General features: G+C 44.8%; 1 protein-coding gene across 1 annotated transcript; it reads right to left on the reverse strand.

Annotated features, from left to right (window-relative positions):
- Window positions 1-554: 554 nt before the first annotated feature.
- Window positions 555-7730, reverse strand: LOC117054349 (retinoic acid-induced protein 3-like). The gene is made up of 4 exons (XM_033163079.1): window positions 7179-7730; window positions 4032-4989; window positions 2509-2567; window positions 555-1339 (listed from the first exon to the last, which is right to left on the reverse strand). The coding sequence occupies exons 2-4, from the start codon at window positions 4939-4941 to the stop codon at window positions 1247-1249; spliced, it is 1062 nt and encodes a 353-aa protein (XP_033018970.1). The 5' UTR covers window positions 4942-4989; window positions 7179-7730; the 3' UTR covers window positions 555-1246.
- Between the last annotated feature and the right edge of the window lie 10487 nt (window positions 7731-18217).

Genomic DNA, 18217 nt, shown 5'->3' on the forward strand with positions numbered 1-18217 from the left:
TTCAAACTGCAGGATTGTCCTGTGCAAAGCAGAGCAATCTCCCCATCTCCCAACAGTCATAATGTTAGGTCCCCTAAGCACGCTCAGTGGGCTTGGAAGTCTCAACAGGGGAATGATTAGGCATCAATGGCAGAAGCAGGAAGTCTGTAAAGAAACCTAATTCAAAACTGTACACAGTTTTAAAACCTGTTTCTTTCCCCTCCCTCTGCTTTCTTCCTGTGTTTAAAGCAGATCTATAGACAGTTCACTTTTAAAAATACTGTGATTTCCTGCCTTTAAAACTGTTTTGTTTTTGTTTGGGCCCTTTGTGACTCAGTTCCACGAAAGCAGGCAGGGGGGATTTGATCGGATTTGAGGACAGCAGTGCTATATGGGCCTGGCATTGCACGTAGGACTAAAGACAGTCCCTGATACAGGCCACCTCTTAAAAGGAAGGCATTCGGAGATTTCTCAGGCTTCCAAATGGTACAGTTATCATCGAATATTCCTGCAAATTCCAATGCTTCAAAATGCAAAGGCCGGGGGGGGGGGGGGGTTAGGAGAAAACGCAAATGCATACATTTCAGGGATGTGGCCTGGGCCAAGAATACTCCCTTTTTACTCACATTTTACTCACAGTGAACCCCACGAGTGAATGGGGTGGATATAATCTTTCCTGTTTGTATTGTGAGGGGGAAAACGAGCTTGGGCTAAATGCTGAGGTATAGAAGTCTCTGTGGAACAGAGAGAAGCCATAAGCCCTGTTTGGGAGATTGCCCCTTAAGCAATTGCAGCTGTGTAAGGGGAAGAGCATAGCTAGGCTCACTGTCCGTCCCCCAATTTATGGGCTGCCCCCCCCCACCGGGTGAAATAGAATCCTGTGCAAATCAGGGGTCTAAACCACATCGAGATGTCTATCGAGAAAGATCCATGCTTTAGACCTTCTCCCTCAGCACTTGGGTGGCAGAAGGCAAGGTAGCAAGAGTGGCATGATTGTAACCACACAAGGTGAGAGGCTACCTCAAAAAAAGCCTGCAGCAATTCATTAAATGAAGGAACACGGTAAAAGAAAACATTATAAAGTGCCAAGTGTACGAAGGCAGAGATAAAAGGTGTGCAGGAGAAAAAGACAGGCATCTTCCTTCTTGCGCTGCAGCGCTGAGTTCTGTCCCTGATTTAATAAAAACTGAAGCACCGCTATATCCTTGATGATTTCCAGCACCTCCACCGACTCAGAACGGCTTCTCTGGCATTCATAGCAGGGCGGCTACTTGACACCTTTCCCTCCAGAATACTCTTGGTATGGGCTGGTTCTGGTTTTTGGCCGTGGGATGGAGAAATCCTGCTGGGGCTCAAGGTTCTAGGCAAAAAAAGAGGAAGGAAGGAAGTGGAATTATAAGGTTTTTAAGTGACATATGTTCTGTTGGATGTTCCTTTTGAGGAAGCAAAACTGCTTTTTAACTAGGTTGAGGAAGAGACTCAGGGCCCCCTGCTGCAACTTTTGCAGTGGCAGATTGGTAGTGGCCAAATTTTCTCAAGACCTAGAAGAAATCCAGTGCTTGGGTCACTTATACTGGAAGTGAGCCTGGGTAATGCAATGTATAGGGAAATCCTTTGTTAATCGGGGGGTAAGGGTCAGCCAAACTCAAGTCTATAGTCTGTGATTCCTGATGTGACAGGCCTTTTGAGAGAACCCGTCCAGACAAAATTGCATGCTAGATACATTACCACATGGTTAGTTTTGCATGGAAATATACTTGAGCCAATGGGGTTGGGTTGGGGTCATGAAAGCTTTTGGTAGGTGCAAAAACTGATTCCCCTTTAATTATTTTTCTAGAATGCTGCATAAGGTGAATAAAGTGCTTCAGTGTGATCCCAAACCCTCCTTCTCCAATTACTGGCATCTTCCGTTTGAAGTTTGGGCATGGAAGCTCCCCACAATCCCCTCTCTTTCTTTGCCTGTTTAGAGAAGAAGCAACTCGTCCACCATTCGCTATAAGCACAGAGACTCATCAACTCCACAGCAATCATCTTTGACTGCTTAGAGGGGAGAGGCACACATTCCTGACTGGTTAACAACCATGTGATCAGAAGGAAGCATTGCCTTCACTCATACTTGACTTTGTTTGTCCCTAGTAATATCAGCAGTGGCATTAAAACACTCGCTGAGTGATCCCAGGTTGGCTGGGACATTACATACAGGGCCCACTAAGCAACTGCATCAAGCATTCTGCAGTTTACAGCCAATTCTATAACCTGCCCCAACATAAACTATTCTGTTGTCTCGGTGCAGCCAAAATGAACTCGCATTACCCAGGCATCAAATGCAGCTTGTTAGCTGAGTTGTTCTCTGTGTCCCACACAGTCCCAATACCACATAATCTCCTGTGAGCGGCAGCTCCACCACCAACACGACAATGTTTAATAATTATCCAAACATTTTGAAATTCCCCGGTAGGCCACTCTATTAAATGAAGTTGCATTGCAATGAATCACTCCAGTACTGAAAATCAAAGATCGTGTATTTACCTGCAGCTGGAAGTGAGTTGAATATGGAGGATATGAAGGACCCCTGTTTGCATCTGGAACTGAAAAAGACAAGCAAGGGGAGGCAGTGAGTAAGTGTATTTAATATTGCCACAAAAACAAAGCCAATTCGATTTGATTCCAGACAACCATCTACAGCAACAGCTGTGTACACACAATACAGTTAAAGCATCCTGGGAACTATAGCCGTGGCACCCTGGGGCGCCTTGAAGGATGGTCAAGGGTGCTGTGGGTAACACTGGCCTCTGTTCCTTCTTCCATCCCTCCCTCCTCTGACGCCCTCTTGCATCTCTCCCAAAGCCTTGCATGGCTCTTTGTTACAGCAGCCCTGGCTTCAAGCTCTGCAGGCAAATGGTGCCTCTGGGGCTGGCCAGGGGGTGCCTCCCAGGCCCCTGTGGGGCAGTGTGAGGAGCACCTCTCTTTCTGGCAGGGTGGGCAGCTCAGAGACTGGGCCAGCAGCTGTGGATGCCCAGAGGACTCCCGAGGAGAGGGGAGGAGGCTGAAGAAACACTCCACAAGGGAGGGTGTTTGGGAAATGGTGAGAGGCTGCCAGCCCTGCAGGCAAGGGGTGACATAACTGGGCTTCTGAGCCCAAAGGGGGTACCGCAGAAAGAATGTAGTTGGTCAAGGAAGCCATGGACCCAAAAAGGTTGAAAACCTCTGATCTAGTGTGTTGTGCAGCCCAATCAAATTTGTATTTACTCAGTATGAAATCCTTTGTCTTTTGCATAGAGGAAGGGCTGTAGCTCAAAGGCAGAACATCAATGGGTGTAGCCAAAGGGGGGCAGGGAGGGACAGCTGCCCCCCCCCCCAAATACAAAGCTAACTGAGGTTCTGCCCCCGCTTAACAAAAGGCCTACTCCCCCTAACAAAAATCCTGGCTACACCCATGAGAGCATCTGCTTTGTATGCAGAAGTCCCAGGGTTAATCCCCAACATCTCTAGGTAGGACTGGGAGAGAACCCTGGCAGTGTAGACCCTACCGGGCTAGATGCCCCTAATGGGCCTTATTCCCAGGTAAGTGCATCTAGGATTTCAGCCACCCAAAATATTTCCCATTTTGGGACCTGACTGAATCCTGATCCACATGGCGTGCAACATGTTGATTTGAGATTTAAGAAAGAAAGAAAAGTGACAAATGAATGTCATAAATCATTATATAGGCATTGGCTATATAAGCATTTACTTAGGGGGCAGTGAGCCTGCATTACAGGAAACACTATGAAACTGGCCTCCCACCTGCCCTGTGGCCCAGGATTGTCCTAAAAAGTGCCTGCCTTTCTGAGGACACTTCCAGTGTGGCCCTCTTTGTAATTTGCAACACCAAACGAGAGCATGGGAAGCTGTCATAGGGAATGCTTTAAAAACATGGATATTTTTTATAAAAAAAATCAGGGGCATTCCTAAAACAGTCTGAATATTTTTAGCTTGCCAAAGATGCTCGCTCTATCACACAAAGCACTTGCCAGTCCCAGACATACAGGCACTGCTACGGATAGCCATACCTTGCGTGTTGTCTTCCTGAGCATAGGCTCGATTCTCTACTCCGTAGGTTTTTTTCAGGACTTTGGGCTGGCAGGCATCATTCTCTGGAGGGTAGTCTCCGGGCTTCCGTGGAGTGGTGAGGAAACAGAGCTCAGGCACCACATATATCATCAGGAAGACCCACCCATTAGCTACCAGAGCAATGCTGATAATGGGATCGTCCCTTTCTGGATTTTTCTCTGTCATGAACACGCTGATCCACGCCACCCAGATGCCTATGGAGAACAGGGCTGTGAAGAAGGTGTGTGTTCCATGCCTCTTCCACCTTCTGTATGACCCACAGAAAACAAACGTGGAGACCACAAAGAGGAGGGCCATCAGGAAAAGCACGTAGATGAGAAGCAGAACGAAGTCCACGCGGCTCTTTTCTGTCATTCCAGTCGTGGAGTTCAGGGCCCTCAGCTCTTGGCTGTTGATGGCTACGTACTGTATGGCGATAATAATCTGCACAGTGGTCAGGCTGATGGCGAAAACCAGCAGCGTCAGTACCGAAAATGGGCATCTTCCTCTCACCAGCTTGATGAGGTCGAAGGCATGGGCCAGGAGGCATGCGAAGCAGAGGGCGAAGAGGACCCCGAAAAGAAAGAAGCGGGTGGGGGCAGTCCTCTCGTTGAGCTTTATAATGAAGGCAAAAGTGAGGCCGAAGATTCCTAGAGTGCCCAGAAGGAAGAGGAACTGGACAGGGATCAGGCTTCGCTTTGTGTTGTCTTGGACTTTACATACAAGCAAAAGGAGCACAGTGATCAGGATGACTGTGACGACAGCACCAGCGGTAGCAAAGGATTCCACAACAATGCCCCAATAGTTCTTAGTGTCACAGAGGAAGTCATAGTCTCCATCTAAGCCTGGACAGAGTGGCGGGGAGGCCATGGTGCCTCAGAACAGCCCTAAAGTGGGTGCCTTGCCTTAAAGGAAGACCTGTAGAAATTAAGAGAAGCATGATAAAGCATGATTTGAAAAAGAGAGAGAAATGGACTACAACCCTACAGTTCTATGAAGGGGATAACATGAAAACAGCTGAACCAAGTCAGACACTACTTAGAGATGTCAAAGGAATCAAATAATTATTTAAATTGATTCCGATAAAGCCTTATTTAATTAACTGAGTTATGGATTATGGAATCTAGGCATATGGTGAACTAATCTAGTAGTACCATTATATTTAAAAATATTATTTACTACAGTGAGGATCGTGTAATCAAAAGGCATACATTGCCTGACCTACGCCATCAAAAGACTAAAAGTTAATATCCCAGTTCAGATAGTCACTTCCCAGCTTACTTGGTTTGCCAGCTGAAAATGAGCAACCATCTGCTGAAAGGTCAGAACACCTGGAGATGGGATGCTTGCACTTGCATTCCTTGCAAATATGCAAGAGGTGCCCGTGTATTTTGTAACTCAGGTATAGTATTTTCAGGGTGCAATTGCATTTTGAAGGTTCAGACTAAAGAGCTATATATGGCATGGCTTGAAGTTTGGCGGTGTAATCTCCAGTGGGCATTACTGGTTTCTTTTTGCCTTCTGCACAATCAAACTTTGTTGGGCTGCTCTTTTTTTTTACAAACTTTCGGAGTGGGGAGTCCAAAGGAATGAAAAATGGAAGGTGAAACTTGAACAGAGTTGCTGAAAAACAAATGCATGGCTCTTTTCCCCATGGAAAACGCCTCTCTGTGTGTGATTGTGTGTGTTGAGTACGTAATTGTGTGTGGGTCTGACCCCACTCACTTTGGGGTCTGGCACTGCCTTCTAATGGAATGTGGCATTACGGGGCAAATGGGGGCCACCAAACTTTAATGTTTTGAGTCAGGCCCCAAGTGCCTGCATGTGCAGGCAAATGCAGCACGTTCTCCAAAGGACTGTCAACACTGCATCAGGCAGGAACACCACTTTCCTCCATCTGCCTTATCCTCAGAGACATTCCTTCAGATAACTGAAAACAGAAAACTCACCATAAAGACTGAATGCATGGTAAGTTGCTTCTTCTGGTGAGAGATTTTCAAATACAGAACCCCTATACATCATTTTAACATTAGCGCTTGCCTTGGTTGTACAATGGCCACGCAGACATTCCCCCACCCTCTCTCCATTTCTGAGAAAAAGAAAAATACTTTTAAGCACTAAGGCTGTAGACCTATGCAAACTTGCTGCCAAGTAAACATGCATAGTAAGGTAAAGGTAAAGTTACCCCTGACCATTAGGTCCAGTCGCGGACGACTCTGGGGTTGCGGCGCTCATCTCGCTTTACTGGCCGAGGGAGCTGGCAGCAGACAGCTTCGGGGTCATGTGGCCAGCATGACAAAGCCGCTTCTTGCGAACCAGAGCAGCGCATGGAAATGCCGTTTACCTTCCCGCCGGAGCGGTAGCTATTTATCTACTTGCACTTTGATGTGCTTTCAAACTGCTAGGTGGGCAGGAGCTGGGACGGAACAATGGGAGCTCACCCCGCCGTGGGGATTCGAACCACCGACCTTCTGATCTGCAAGTCCTAGGCTCTGTGGGTTAGACCACAGCACCACCTGCGTCCCTAAAAAACATGCATATTATCAGGCTGCAAATCTTTCATTCACTGCCTAGTTTGCTACCCTCCACTTAAGGGTGTATAGCTATCTGAAAACCGCATGCAGCTGATAGCTAGAGGTCAAACAGCCAGATCCACAAACCAATTAAACAGTGCTGCATGTGTTTGAACAGAATGAACACATTGACGCCAACGGGACACCGACTTGCTTAATAATAGCAGGGCTAAATCAACAGAATTCCAGGTACTCCAGTTAAGACTTGCTAGCTGTGAGAACGCAAAATAAACCTACAGGGAAGGTGTCGGCCGTGGCATGCTTTGCACACCAGTGCGTATGCATAAATAAGGGCTTTTTTTGGACTTTTCAGATTCTAGGAAAGAGCCAGAGAACGGCTGTTGATGGGTGTCTTTGTAATTCTAAAAACATGAAAGGAAAATTCCGCCTGGAGACTAGCAATCCAGAAATGAAGCTACAAACTGCACCACAGCAGCATGCCCTGGGGTCAGGCCGAGAAAGAGCCGCAGGACTCCCTCTTAACAAACCTCCTGCTCTACTATCCCATCACGGTAGCCGTGGTCTCTGATTTACCTTGAGTGTGCTCTGTGCTCCCACGGCTAGATGTGTCTTCTTCAGTAGCAGAGGGCAAACCAGGGAAATTCCTGCCGCACACCCACTCGGCAAATAATCTCAGCTCTGCTTGTTCTCCTCTCCCCGAGCAAGACAAGCAGCAAAATTGCTCTCTCACACTCTAGGGGCAGCTTTAAAAGCAAATGAGGAAAAAAAGCGAAGATGATGGAGTAGGGACACGCCTATTCCAGTTCCACTACTCCTGGTGCTGTTATAAATATAACGTCCCGGTGCCAGGAGATGAGGTAAAAATGTCTGACGTCAACAGGACAGTCACCCCAGCAGCTGGGTGGGGAAGGATCCTGTGCCTCTCCACACCCCACAGTTGAATCCATGACCATTCATCAAATCAGTTAATAAATTGCACCTCTCTGGGAGTTGAGAAACCAAGAGGATATGGGCTGTTGGGAGACCCCTGGCCAACAATAACACCATTGTGCTCCTCCTCCCCTTCATTGCTTTCTATACTTACCTAACATTCAGCTAAGTTAATGTACTGAGGAAGTTCAAGAGTGACCATGAGGAGCAGTCTTTTAAGTCTCCGTCTCTCTCCCTCTCCCTCGTTCTCTCTCTTCTTTGTACTATACACTCGATCCCTGGAGCAGAAGCTACTCATGCCTGCAGACGCTCAGGAATTTCCAGTGCTTATCCTTCTGAACAAATCAGGTGTTTTGCCATCCAAATCAGCTAAGAAAAAAATATACAGAGGATATGTGCACAGACTCACACTCAGAGCCGGCCCACCTATGAGGCAAGGCAAGGCAACTGCCTTAGGTGGTAGGATCCATGGGGCAGCAGATCTGGTCTCCAAGAATGCATTGCCCGCAGCTGCCGCCATAGTGGCAGCGATGGCTGTGGTGCAAGCCTTGGAAGTCAGATCTGCCACCACCTTGGTAGCCCCCCACCCCGTGTCACCACTACAGCAGCCTCTTGGCAAATAGGAGGTGCTGCTGGGGTCCTCCTACTCCTAGGGAGGAAATGGTGGAGTTGCCCTTGGAGTCTCCTGGGCTCTGCACCCACCTAGCTTGATTTAGAACAGGCCTCTTCCCTCCCATTGTGGTCTTTGATTCCCTTCAACCATCGGGTAAGGTTGATTTGACACACACCTTTCTTCCCAATGTAAATCTTCACTCGCCCCTTTGTACCTGATGTAGATCTTTATTTTCCCCTTCTTCTCTGGCAACGGATGCCATTTTGTGGTTCACCTCAGGTGCCAAAATGGCCCGGTTCACACTGCACTTCCTACGAATACACTTTACCACGGCCAAACCAGGCTCAAGGCCAGCATTGAGTGTAGAAAAAGCATCACAGGTTATGAAATTTGCTCTGTGTTATTACTTCAAAATGGGTGCAATGTATGAAACTAACCTGATATGAGGTAACTGTAGGTGTCTGCCATGGGCATCTTAATTGGGGAAGCCATTTTGCTGATGACGTAGTAGCAGAACATATCTATTCTCAGTGTTCAAATTAAAGGAGATGTGATGATGATCCCCCTCCCAGCTACTGTTTTTCAAAGGCCACTGTGGGCATCATCTCAACAACAGCTGAGGAGGTGACTCAGGGGGTTGTAGATTTCCTTCAGGTCCCTTTACCTTTCCCCCTGTCATGACTGGTGCCAATGTGGTGGGGCGGGAGGCAGGAAGGTCAACGTCCAAGGGAGCTACAGCCAATCACAGCTAGTTGTAAGAAAGAAGGCAGGCAGGTGAAGGATGGCTGAGGTCAGGCTGAGGTTGGTGGGTCAGTGCCCCATACCCCCAAATAATTTGAGCAATGGACTCTGGTTACATACTATTGGAAGCAATGAAGGACAAATGGTACAGTGGGTGCATCACACCAGATTTAACTGCCTGGCAGCTAGGTAGTACCACCCTAATAGGACTTGGAGACAGAACTTCTGGAGGAGCAGAGGTGAGCCAGTCAATGATCCCAGTAGGCTCGGCTCTAGAATGGAAGGAGTCTGTTGCAAGTCACATAGCCAAGCATGAGGAAGGCTTTGCCAGAGCAGTGAACTGAAGTCTGAATGGGGGTGCAGGACATCATTTTAATATTTCACCTGGGCTGCCCAAATACCTGAGGTTAGCCCTAGGGGCCCAAGCAACGCAGGTGCAACCACACCCTGAGCTAACCTAGAATATGTTGAGGCCACGTGAAACAGCCTTTTGGCTGGTTTGACAGCAGCTTTGCCAAGAATGTTTTCATTGATTTTATTCTAAGAAGCATCAAGCGACGATGTGTAAAAAAAGAAGAGAGGCTATTAAATGCACACGGCAGGACAGGGCACATGCTATTGTGTCCTGTGTGCTTTTGATGGCATTCAGCTATATAAACTTCCATCACCACAAATGGTTTGGGACATTTAAAATAAATAAATAATAACAACTGTGGATTTATGAGTTTGAGACTTATTGATTTAAATAGGTTCCACCCCCTGTCCTGACTAGTGGTTTTTTGTTTGTTTGTTTGTTTGTTTGTTTTTGCTGTATTATCACTGTGCTGCCACATTCACCCACCCCGAGAATTCTCCATTCAGTGCTGTTATCTTTTATGGGACTGTGAATCAGAGTTTCAGAATATTTGCTTTGATAGTTGAAAAAGCAAACATAATCAGGGCACCAAGTTCAGTGACAAATATCCTTTTCTATATACTCTGGGTGTGGCCAAAGACACAGTTGATAATGTCGCTAAAAGTAAATAAAGGTGAAGGTGAAGGTACCCCTGACCATTAGGTCCAGTCACGGACGACTCTGGGGTTGTGGCGCTCATCTTGCTCTATAGGCCAAGGGAGCCGGCATTTGTCCGCAGACAGCTTCCAGACAGCCAGCATGACTAAGCCGCTTCTGGTGAACCAGAGCAGCGCATGGAAACGCCATTTACCTTCCCGCCGGAGTGGTAGCTATTTATCTACTTGCACTTTGATGTGCTTTTGAACTGCTAGGTGGGCAGGAGCTGGGACCGAACAACGGGAGCTCACCTCGTTGCGGGGATTCGAACCGCCGACCTTCTGATCAGCAAGCCCTAGGCTCAGTGGTTTAACCCACAGTGCCACCCGCATCCCTAGTAAATAGTCCCATATAAATATTACTAATAATATTACTAATACTAATTTTTATTTTTATTTTGTTACATCTTGGTATGGTTTATAATTCATGGTGCTTACTGCAAATGATGTTCCGGTCTTTTATTTTGAGCTTTTGAAACAACAGTGTGTGACACTGCTCTTTAATATTGCCATTTGACAGCAAAGAAATTCAGTCTGAGTCTCAGATACAGTATATATTTTGCTCAAGCATTACTGTGTTTATGTTAGCACATATCTGAACGCAGGTTTTCCTGCTTCAGATTTGACACTACATAGAATTCAAGAATCTTTCTATCCCCTTAAAAGAAAATATCTGCTTAGTCTTCAGCAATGTGTTGGTGTGGGGATTTCACTCCAAGACAGTACAAAGTGGCTTCCTCTCTCTCTCTCTCTCTCTCTCTCTCTCTCTCTCTCTCTCTCTCTGGGTCCCTCTAAACAATCTCTCTCTCTTTTAGTATTCATCTAGATTTGCTTTCACAAAGCTTATGCAGAGGTTAGATTATACCCAGCTTTTACTGAGCATTTGTTCTGATTGGTTTGTGGAGTGGTTATACAGCAACGAACATCCATCCTGCATTCATTCTGACTAGCTTACTGGGGAGTTTACATGTCTCCCCGTTAGTTATTTACTCGTTCCATACTTTTCAATGCATTTCCCTGTCACTTTCCAAACCATAGAAAGTCTGTGAAGCATCCAATGTCCGGAATATAGCTCTAAAGCTTTTTGTCACTAGTCAAGCCACCAAATGAGACAAACTAGTCTGGCATACTCGGGGACATTAGCTATGTCTCATCAAAGGCTGTGAGTATTTTTCTGCACTTACAGGAAAGGGAAGGGACTGGGAGGAGAGATAGCTAAGAAAGGGAGGGTGAACAAACAGGCAACAGATTCCAGTGCTTCAGGAAGCTCTGGAGTGATATCGTGGTGTGAGGGAGAGTAGCAAACATGTAAGCAATGGGAGGGACTACGGCTTGAGGGTGAAAAGAAGAGGGAACCAGAATATCGCAGAATGTCCCATGGGCAGCAAAGGGGCTTCCTCTTCCACTTGGTTCTTTTCATGCTGTAAGGAGGCTAAAATAAAGGGAAACTAAAATAAATCTGGAACTAGCAGCCTCACCTTTTATTTACGTCCTTTGGCATGTTTAACATAATGAGTCATTTGATTCTTACTTGGGCAAGAGTTTTAAGGAGTGGCTTTCCGGTGTAAATATGTGGTAAAGAAGCAGCTAGGGGGAACAGCAAACATACACACATCATCAGGGGCACACTGGAGGTGTGATATGTAAAGCTGCCAAAAGAACACAAAATATAGTCAAATGTAAAGCTGCTATGATTTCTATAGAGAGGGGAAGGGAGAGAAAGTAATGGAAGCATCAGACAGCACTCTGGACAAGTTTGTTCTGGATCCTGGTAGGATGCCATTAATCACTAAAACTATATATTTTGTTACCATGACTAAGAAAACATAAATTTTAAATTCTGATAGCTGAACATCTGAGTTTCTGCCTTCATCGGTTGCTCTTCAGCAGTTGCTCTGATTAAAATGCTGCTCTTTCCAAAGTTGCAGGTTTGAGGGTGTGGTGCTCATAAGACCTTCATTTGTCAAAATCACCAATTTGCGGTTTCTAAAAAGTGTGCATAGGTCAATTGTCGCTTTACCTACATACAGGATATGACATCCCTTTTTGTATTCAGTGATATAAATTATATTGCAGGACCCACAGGTAATGTATTGTTTGATGTATTATTATTATTATTATTATTATTACTACTACTACTACTACTACTACTACTATTTACCCACCCTTCACGAGGGTCTCAGGTAAAGTTACAATATTGAAACACAATATGAAAGAGTTTAAAGCAGCTATGTTCTACTTCACCTGGTGCTTTTGAAGGTGGCTATCACTAAGAGATACACACAGGTGATTCGGGGTTTGGAATTACATGGATGAGATCCATGATTGCTGATATGTGGTTTAAGTACAGCTCTCACTAATAGTTTGCATAGATTTGGAAGCTGGCAGAATGATACCTTTAGCAAGCTGTTCAGCATTTGCTAACAAAAGGTAGCTTTCTCTTATTACCAGGTGATAGGAGATGCTGGGTGGAAATCTGCCGCAAATGAGATATATTGCTCTTTGTAACTTGACACCTCATTAGAGAAAGCAGGAGGCTTTCTCTAAACAAAATGGAAGCTTGGTGGATGTAGAGGATGCCCTCTTTGCAGAAGGTGTTCTCTGATCCTTCATTGATATTTATCTTTGTTGCTGCAAATGAATTAGCTCCTGAAAGCCAAGGTGTAGACACTTTTTAAAAAATACATGTTTTGGATAGCAGGATTTCCAGCATGGGTAGATGAGGGCATTATCAGGGGGTTTGTTGTAAAGAACAGTGGCTATTTTATTGTTTTCAATGGTGAGGAGGACATCAAGAAAAGGGATGTGTGGATTATCAGTGGTGCTGTTGAATGCAAACTTGGTAGTTGGATGAGAGATGCGGGTGGCGCTGTGGTCTAAACCACTGAGCCTCTTGGGCTTGCCGATCAGAAAGTCAGCAGTTCAAATCCATTTAACGGGGTGAACTCACATTGCTCTGTTCCAGCTTCTGCCAACCTAGCAGATTGAAAGCACACCAGTGCAAGTAGATAAATAAGTACCACTGTGGCGGGAAGGTAAACGGCATTTCTGTGCACTCCAGCACTTATCACAGACCTCCGTGCACCAGTAGCAGTTTAGTCATGCTGGTCAAATAACCCAGAAAGCAGCCTGGAAAGCGAGATGAGCACCGCACCCCATAGTCGCCTTTGACTGGACTGTCCAGGGGTCCTTTACCTTTTACCTTTAGCTGGATGAACAGAATTTTGATGTGATTTGTAAATTGTTCTAAGTTCAGACCACAAAGATATTGGCGCCACCCAGGTGGTTTCTTAATGAGCTCTTATGGGTTGTCTTGTTAAAGTTTTCCCAAGAATAGATTTTCATAAGATGGAACAACGGTAGCACAATAGCCAATGGCTATTAGCCATGCCTTGTACTTCCAAGTGATGCTCTCCTTTAAATGTTGTTATTACAAGTAAGCAGTGCTTTTTTAAAGAGGGTACTGAAGTACCGGCACCTCTCTCTTTTTGGTTAAAAAGTGTGATACTTACTGTAACAACTTCATGGCGAGTACCAACACCTATTTTTCTAATTAAACAAAGCACTGCAAGTAACCTCTGTTGGAGGATTTTTAGAATTTCTGTTGTTAAGAAACTCATTTAAAGCCTGAACACCATCTTTATGTGGCATTGATATAAATAGCTGTGACATCCAAAGTATAGTGTTGAATTGGCACTGGTTGTTTAGAGACTTGATTTCAAGGAAGAAGTCATTAGTGTCTCTGATATGTGATGGGAGGCTTTGCACCACATTTTGTAAGTTTAAGCCAATATAGAAATAAATCCTTTCAGTAGCTGTGTTGTTGGCTGAGACAAAGGAATGTTCAAGGTTGTTTGGCTTTGTGGATTTTTGGTAGCTCGTAAAACCTGCCGTGTATGTTGGTGTGTGTGTTCCCTAGTAAACCTGAATATAAAGGGAGTTTCCTTGATGTCATTAATACATATTTTGTATGTAGCTAAGCAGCAAGAAGCAGGCATATTTGGTAGGCAGCCAACAGGCCAAAAAGCACATTATTCAGATGCATTCCAGAGCACTGAGTATCATGTCTCCTTGTGTATATTTAAACTAGGCGTGCACAACTTATGACCCACCAAGTTGAATACAGACCAACAGTCGCCGCAGCCTGTCACTTCCTACGCTCTTCTGCAATCCCAGTCAGGCATTTTTGAAAGGAGGTTTATTTAGCCCCTCATGGACTGCCAGACCCGGTTGCTGAGCTGTGTTTTGATTGGCGGGTCACAAAGTGTGGAGGCCTATATTAAGTTCTCTTGTGTGCCTTGTTTTCTCTCTTATCTCCACCCCGCAGCTCCATTAATGAACAGACATGTCTTTAATTTTTCTACATTCCTCCTTAGCTATTCAAGATATATGGCAACCTTGAACCTTTGGGCATTTTTTAGTCACTGTTTCTTAGCACTTTGATTTCGTAAGACTTTGGGCCAAACTGCAATTGATGTTAAACATGCTCCTTAAAATTGTGTTATTGTTTAAAAACCCTCATAGGAAAGCTTAGGTGTGACAGCCCGATCAGGATCACTGTCACCAAACGAATGCTGGGAACAAGAATTTAGCTAAAACAAAATAAAATAAAAAATTCCTTCCAGTAGCACCTTAGAGACCAACTAAGTATGTTCTTGGTATGAGCTTTCGTGTGCATGCACACTTCTTCAGATACAGAATTTAGCTGTCAACCCAACGAAGATACTTAGCAAAAAAAATCTTGGAGACCAAGCTACGCATTCAATTTCACCATTGCAGAAATAGGGAAATATAAGGAAACAAGCCTCATATTTATTTTTAGATGGCACCTGACATTTACCAGATTGTCACATATCACACATATGTCGTCTCCAAGCTGTTGGAGATGCAGGGCCTCAAAAGCTTCTCTCTCTCTCTCTCTCTCTCTCTCTCTCTCTCTCTCTCTCTCTCTCTCTCTTTGCTGCACGTGGGGGACATGTCCCACTGTGGAAGGGTTCTGAGAAAATACAGAAGATTACTCACCTAGATGTTATTCTGTTTCCATCCCTAGTATTTTCAAATATCTGGGATGGGCAAAATCTTGACGGCAAGAATAAAGACTTAATCAGCTTCCACTTATCAGTAGCTAGATTAACCACTTCAAGGTTCTGGAAACATTTTGAAAATGTCACTTTAAAATACTGGTGTATTCTTTTTTTTTTTTTAAAGAATTTATTGGTTTTCCAATACAAAGAACAATATAACACATACACCCACACAACACATCAAACACAAACCCCACCATCAAAACACACCAAAACAAAATACACCAACAATTCTTATTCTTGTTTCACACAAAAAAACTTTTCTTGTTCACGTCACTACTTAGCGACTTCCCCCGTTTTCCTCTCCTTTGGTTCCAGATCAAATTTACTTTGGTAACTTCTCATCACTAAAATTAAATCATTAGTAAATCTAAACTAAACAAGCTTCTTATAATCTTATTTTTACTCCAAAATAATCTATCACTTCTTATTTTGTAGCGAATCTATTCCAAGTATTACTTCACAATAATTAATAGTACAACTTTATAACATAACATATTACTTCTTATATCATATCATATCAGACATCTTCTTTCACTTAGACTGCTGCTAATAACACAAAGATTCAAATATCTCTTCTCTAGTTCAAAAGCTTAAAATCTTAACACGCCGACTTCAGGGTACCATAATAAACCATCCTAATTTCTATCCTTAATATATTTCACCCTATCCCTTTTCTGACCATTTTCTTACGCCATCTCGGGACTTCCCCCCAGATGCTCCTCCAACTTACACCTCGACCAATTTCCAGAATGTCCTCTTTTCCTGTAAATCCACAAATCCAGACACAGTCTATTACAGTCTTTGCAGGGAGCATCAGGGTACACCGATCCTCATTTTCCAGCATCTCCGCTTCGAAATTCCATTCATCTTTTGATTGTAAGCGAATAAGTCTTTTCCCCATCATTCCTGGGCCCTCACCCCAGAAATTGGATATAGATTGTCTCCTAATCCTGGGACTCTCACTCCAACAGGACGTTCCATCTCTTCGGAGTTGCAAAAACAATGTATTTTGTACTTCAATAATCCCCTTTAGCTCCCTGTCAAAGGTCTCTTCCAATTTAGCCATGTTCACAATAGTCTGTTCTGTGGGATATAACTGTCTTGCCATATCCTGGTTCAACAAGGTTAATTTCTGGTTCAGCAGTTCCAATTTCAAAATAATAGTCCTTTGTTCATGCGTGAGACCAGAGTCCAAAACCAACTTGAAAACAAAGCCCAACATGGTAGAAATGGGCACAGGGTATCAGATTACAACATTTGCCATCTTAGTCACAGTGTTTTTCCATTTCTAACGCAGATCTCCACAGCCATTTTCCCTGGAGTCAGGGCGAAAAGATTACATTCCATCCTTTTACAAAAGAAATATTTCCACCAACTTTGATCCCTTAAAGGGGTCTGACCGATCTTGCCTGTAGAATTCGAAACATTTGTATCCTCCATTGTAACAGCAGTCGCCATCGATACAGTTACTTTCTCTTTCTCCAAAGGGAGTCAAAACGGGCTTCCTTTTCGTCATTTCTCCCGGAGAGCCAAATATCAGGATAAATCCACTGTTAGAGTACTCACGGCCAACGGGCTTCCTCTGTCTTTCTTAACCAGGTAGAATGATATCGCTCACCGCGAGCGGCGGCCGCCGCTTCGCCGGCCCGGTTGGGGCATTCCTCCTCAGCCCAGCTCCGTAGTCCCTTCACCCCCACTCCCCCTTTACAGGGGGAACGAGGGAAGGGTTCGGAGCTATGGTGGGCTCGCCGGAGGGCCCAAGCCGCGGGACGCTCGACCCGTGGCTTACCGGAGCCCCGCTTAGCGGTAGCGGGGCTCCAACCCCCGGGTCGGCCTGAGTCGCTTCGCTGCCGAAGCGACCCATGACCGCCCGCGATGGCGTCCTCGCCGGAAGTCCTAAAATACTGGTGTATTCTTGTTTTGCTTTTTGCTTTATCTGAAAAGCTAACCCAAAAGATAAAAGTATAACAAAAATAAATTTTGTTTGACATGGTGTGATTTTATTTAATTTATTAATGAAGTAATTGAGGCTCCAGTAACCTCAGCTACACAGGCGGGTATATAGAATTCTTTTAACTGCTTCTATTTTAACCGTAAACCGCCATGAGTCCCTGTCACAGAAAAAAGGCAGGATATTATTATTATTATTATTATTATTATTATTAATAGCTGTAATAGACCTTCCATGTCTTAAGGATCTCTAGCTGCATTTGCTAAACCCTGCAAAGAAAAATGTTGAAATAGTTTTAAAGGACTCCAATGATTAATCTGTAATTTGTTTTTCTTACTTTTCCTTTATTTTTCTTTCTTTGGGTTGAACTATGTATCCTGTTCAAAGACTGTTTCTGCTTTGAGTATTATAAATGCCAATTCACTTTTATAATTCTCCCCCAAGATCAATAAAAATCTCTCTCACACACACACACACAATGGGTCCCTTATGCCCCCCATCCACCTTCTGTCTGATCTCCCCACCTTGTACCCATTCCTCTTAGCTCACATCCTAATATCAGGGCCAGAAGCACAGGTGGCTGGGGGGGCACAGACAGGGGGTGGCTAGAACAACTATAGCAGGGGGTAAGGCACTGGATCTGACTAGTGGGCCTGATCCTTACCTCCTGCATCACCCAAAGGTCAAATCTGCTACATGGGCAGGACTGTCCACCTGTCAATCAGCTGACGTCACAAACACACCAGGGGACCTGTTTTTTGCATAGCGCTATGAACAATCCACTGATTGTCAGTACTTTGCAGGTGGTCTTGCAGGCCAGCCAGGAACCCCTTTTGGGTCCAGCCCCATCTTTACCTGCCCCACACTTGACATCTCATATGATGTGAGCTGTAAGACAGAGGTGTGGTGGACTTGCATCTGGGTGGGATACATAGAGTGGTAAGCTTTTACTGTTACAATATCAGCAGCCCATGGTGGTCACATCTTCACCTGGCATTGGGACCAGCATGAGAATGGCGGTCCTCCTGTTGTGCCACGTTTGGCATGGCAGACACACCAAAATGCCCTTCCTCTGGTGTTTCCTCCTACAGATGGGTGGGTGGGAGTTGCCTTCTTGAATTGCACAGTGATCTGAGTCAACAAGACCTGTATAGATCGTATAAAATATCTTGGCCGATGCTCCAGTAGCACTTTAGAAGCCAAGCTTTGTTTGCTCTGTACATACTGGTTGCAGTGTGCT

This window comes from Lacerta agilis, chromosome 10 (genome assembly GCF_009819535.1).
Source record: "Lacerta agilis isolate rLacAgi1 chromosome 10, rLacAgi1.pri, whole genome shotgun sequence".
NCBI lineage: Eukaryota > Metazoa > Chordata > Lepidosauria > Squamata > Lacertidae > Lacerta > Lacerta agilis.

Excerpts from the sequence above, each read along its gene's own strand:
- LOC117054349 (XM_033163079.1), bottom strand. The coding sequence starts at position 4,941 with ATGGCCTCCCCGCCACTCTGTCCAGGCTTAGATGGAGACTATGACTTC. Across the intron at positions 2,568-4,031 it reads TCAGGAAGACAACACGCAAG|TTCCAGATGCAAACAGGGGT; the intron begins GTATGGCTATCC and ends TGTCTTTTTCAG. Across the intron at positions 1,340-2,508 it reads CAACTCACTTCCAGCTGCAG|AACCTTGAGCCCCAGCAGGA; the intron begins GTAAATACACGA and ends TTTTTTGCCTAG.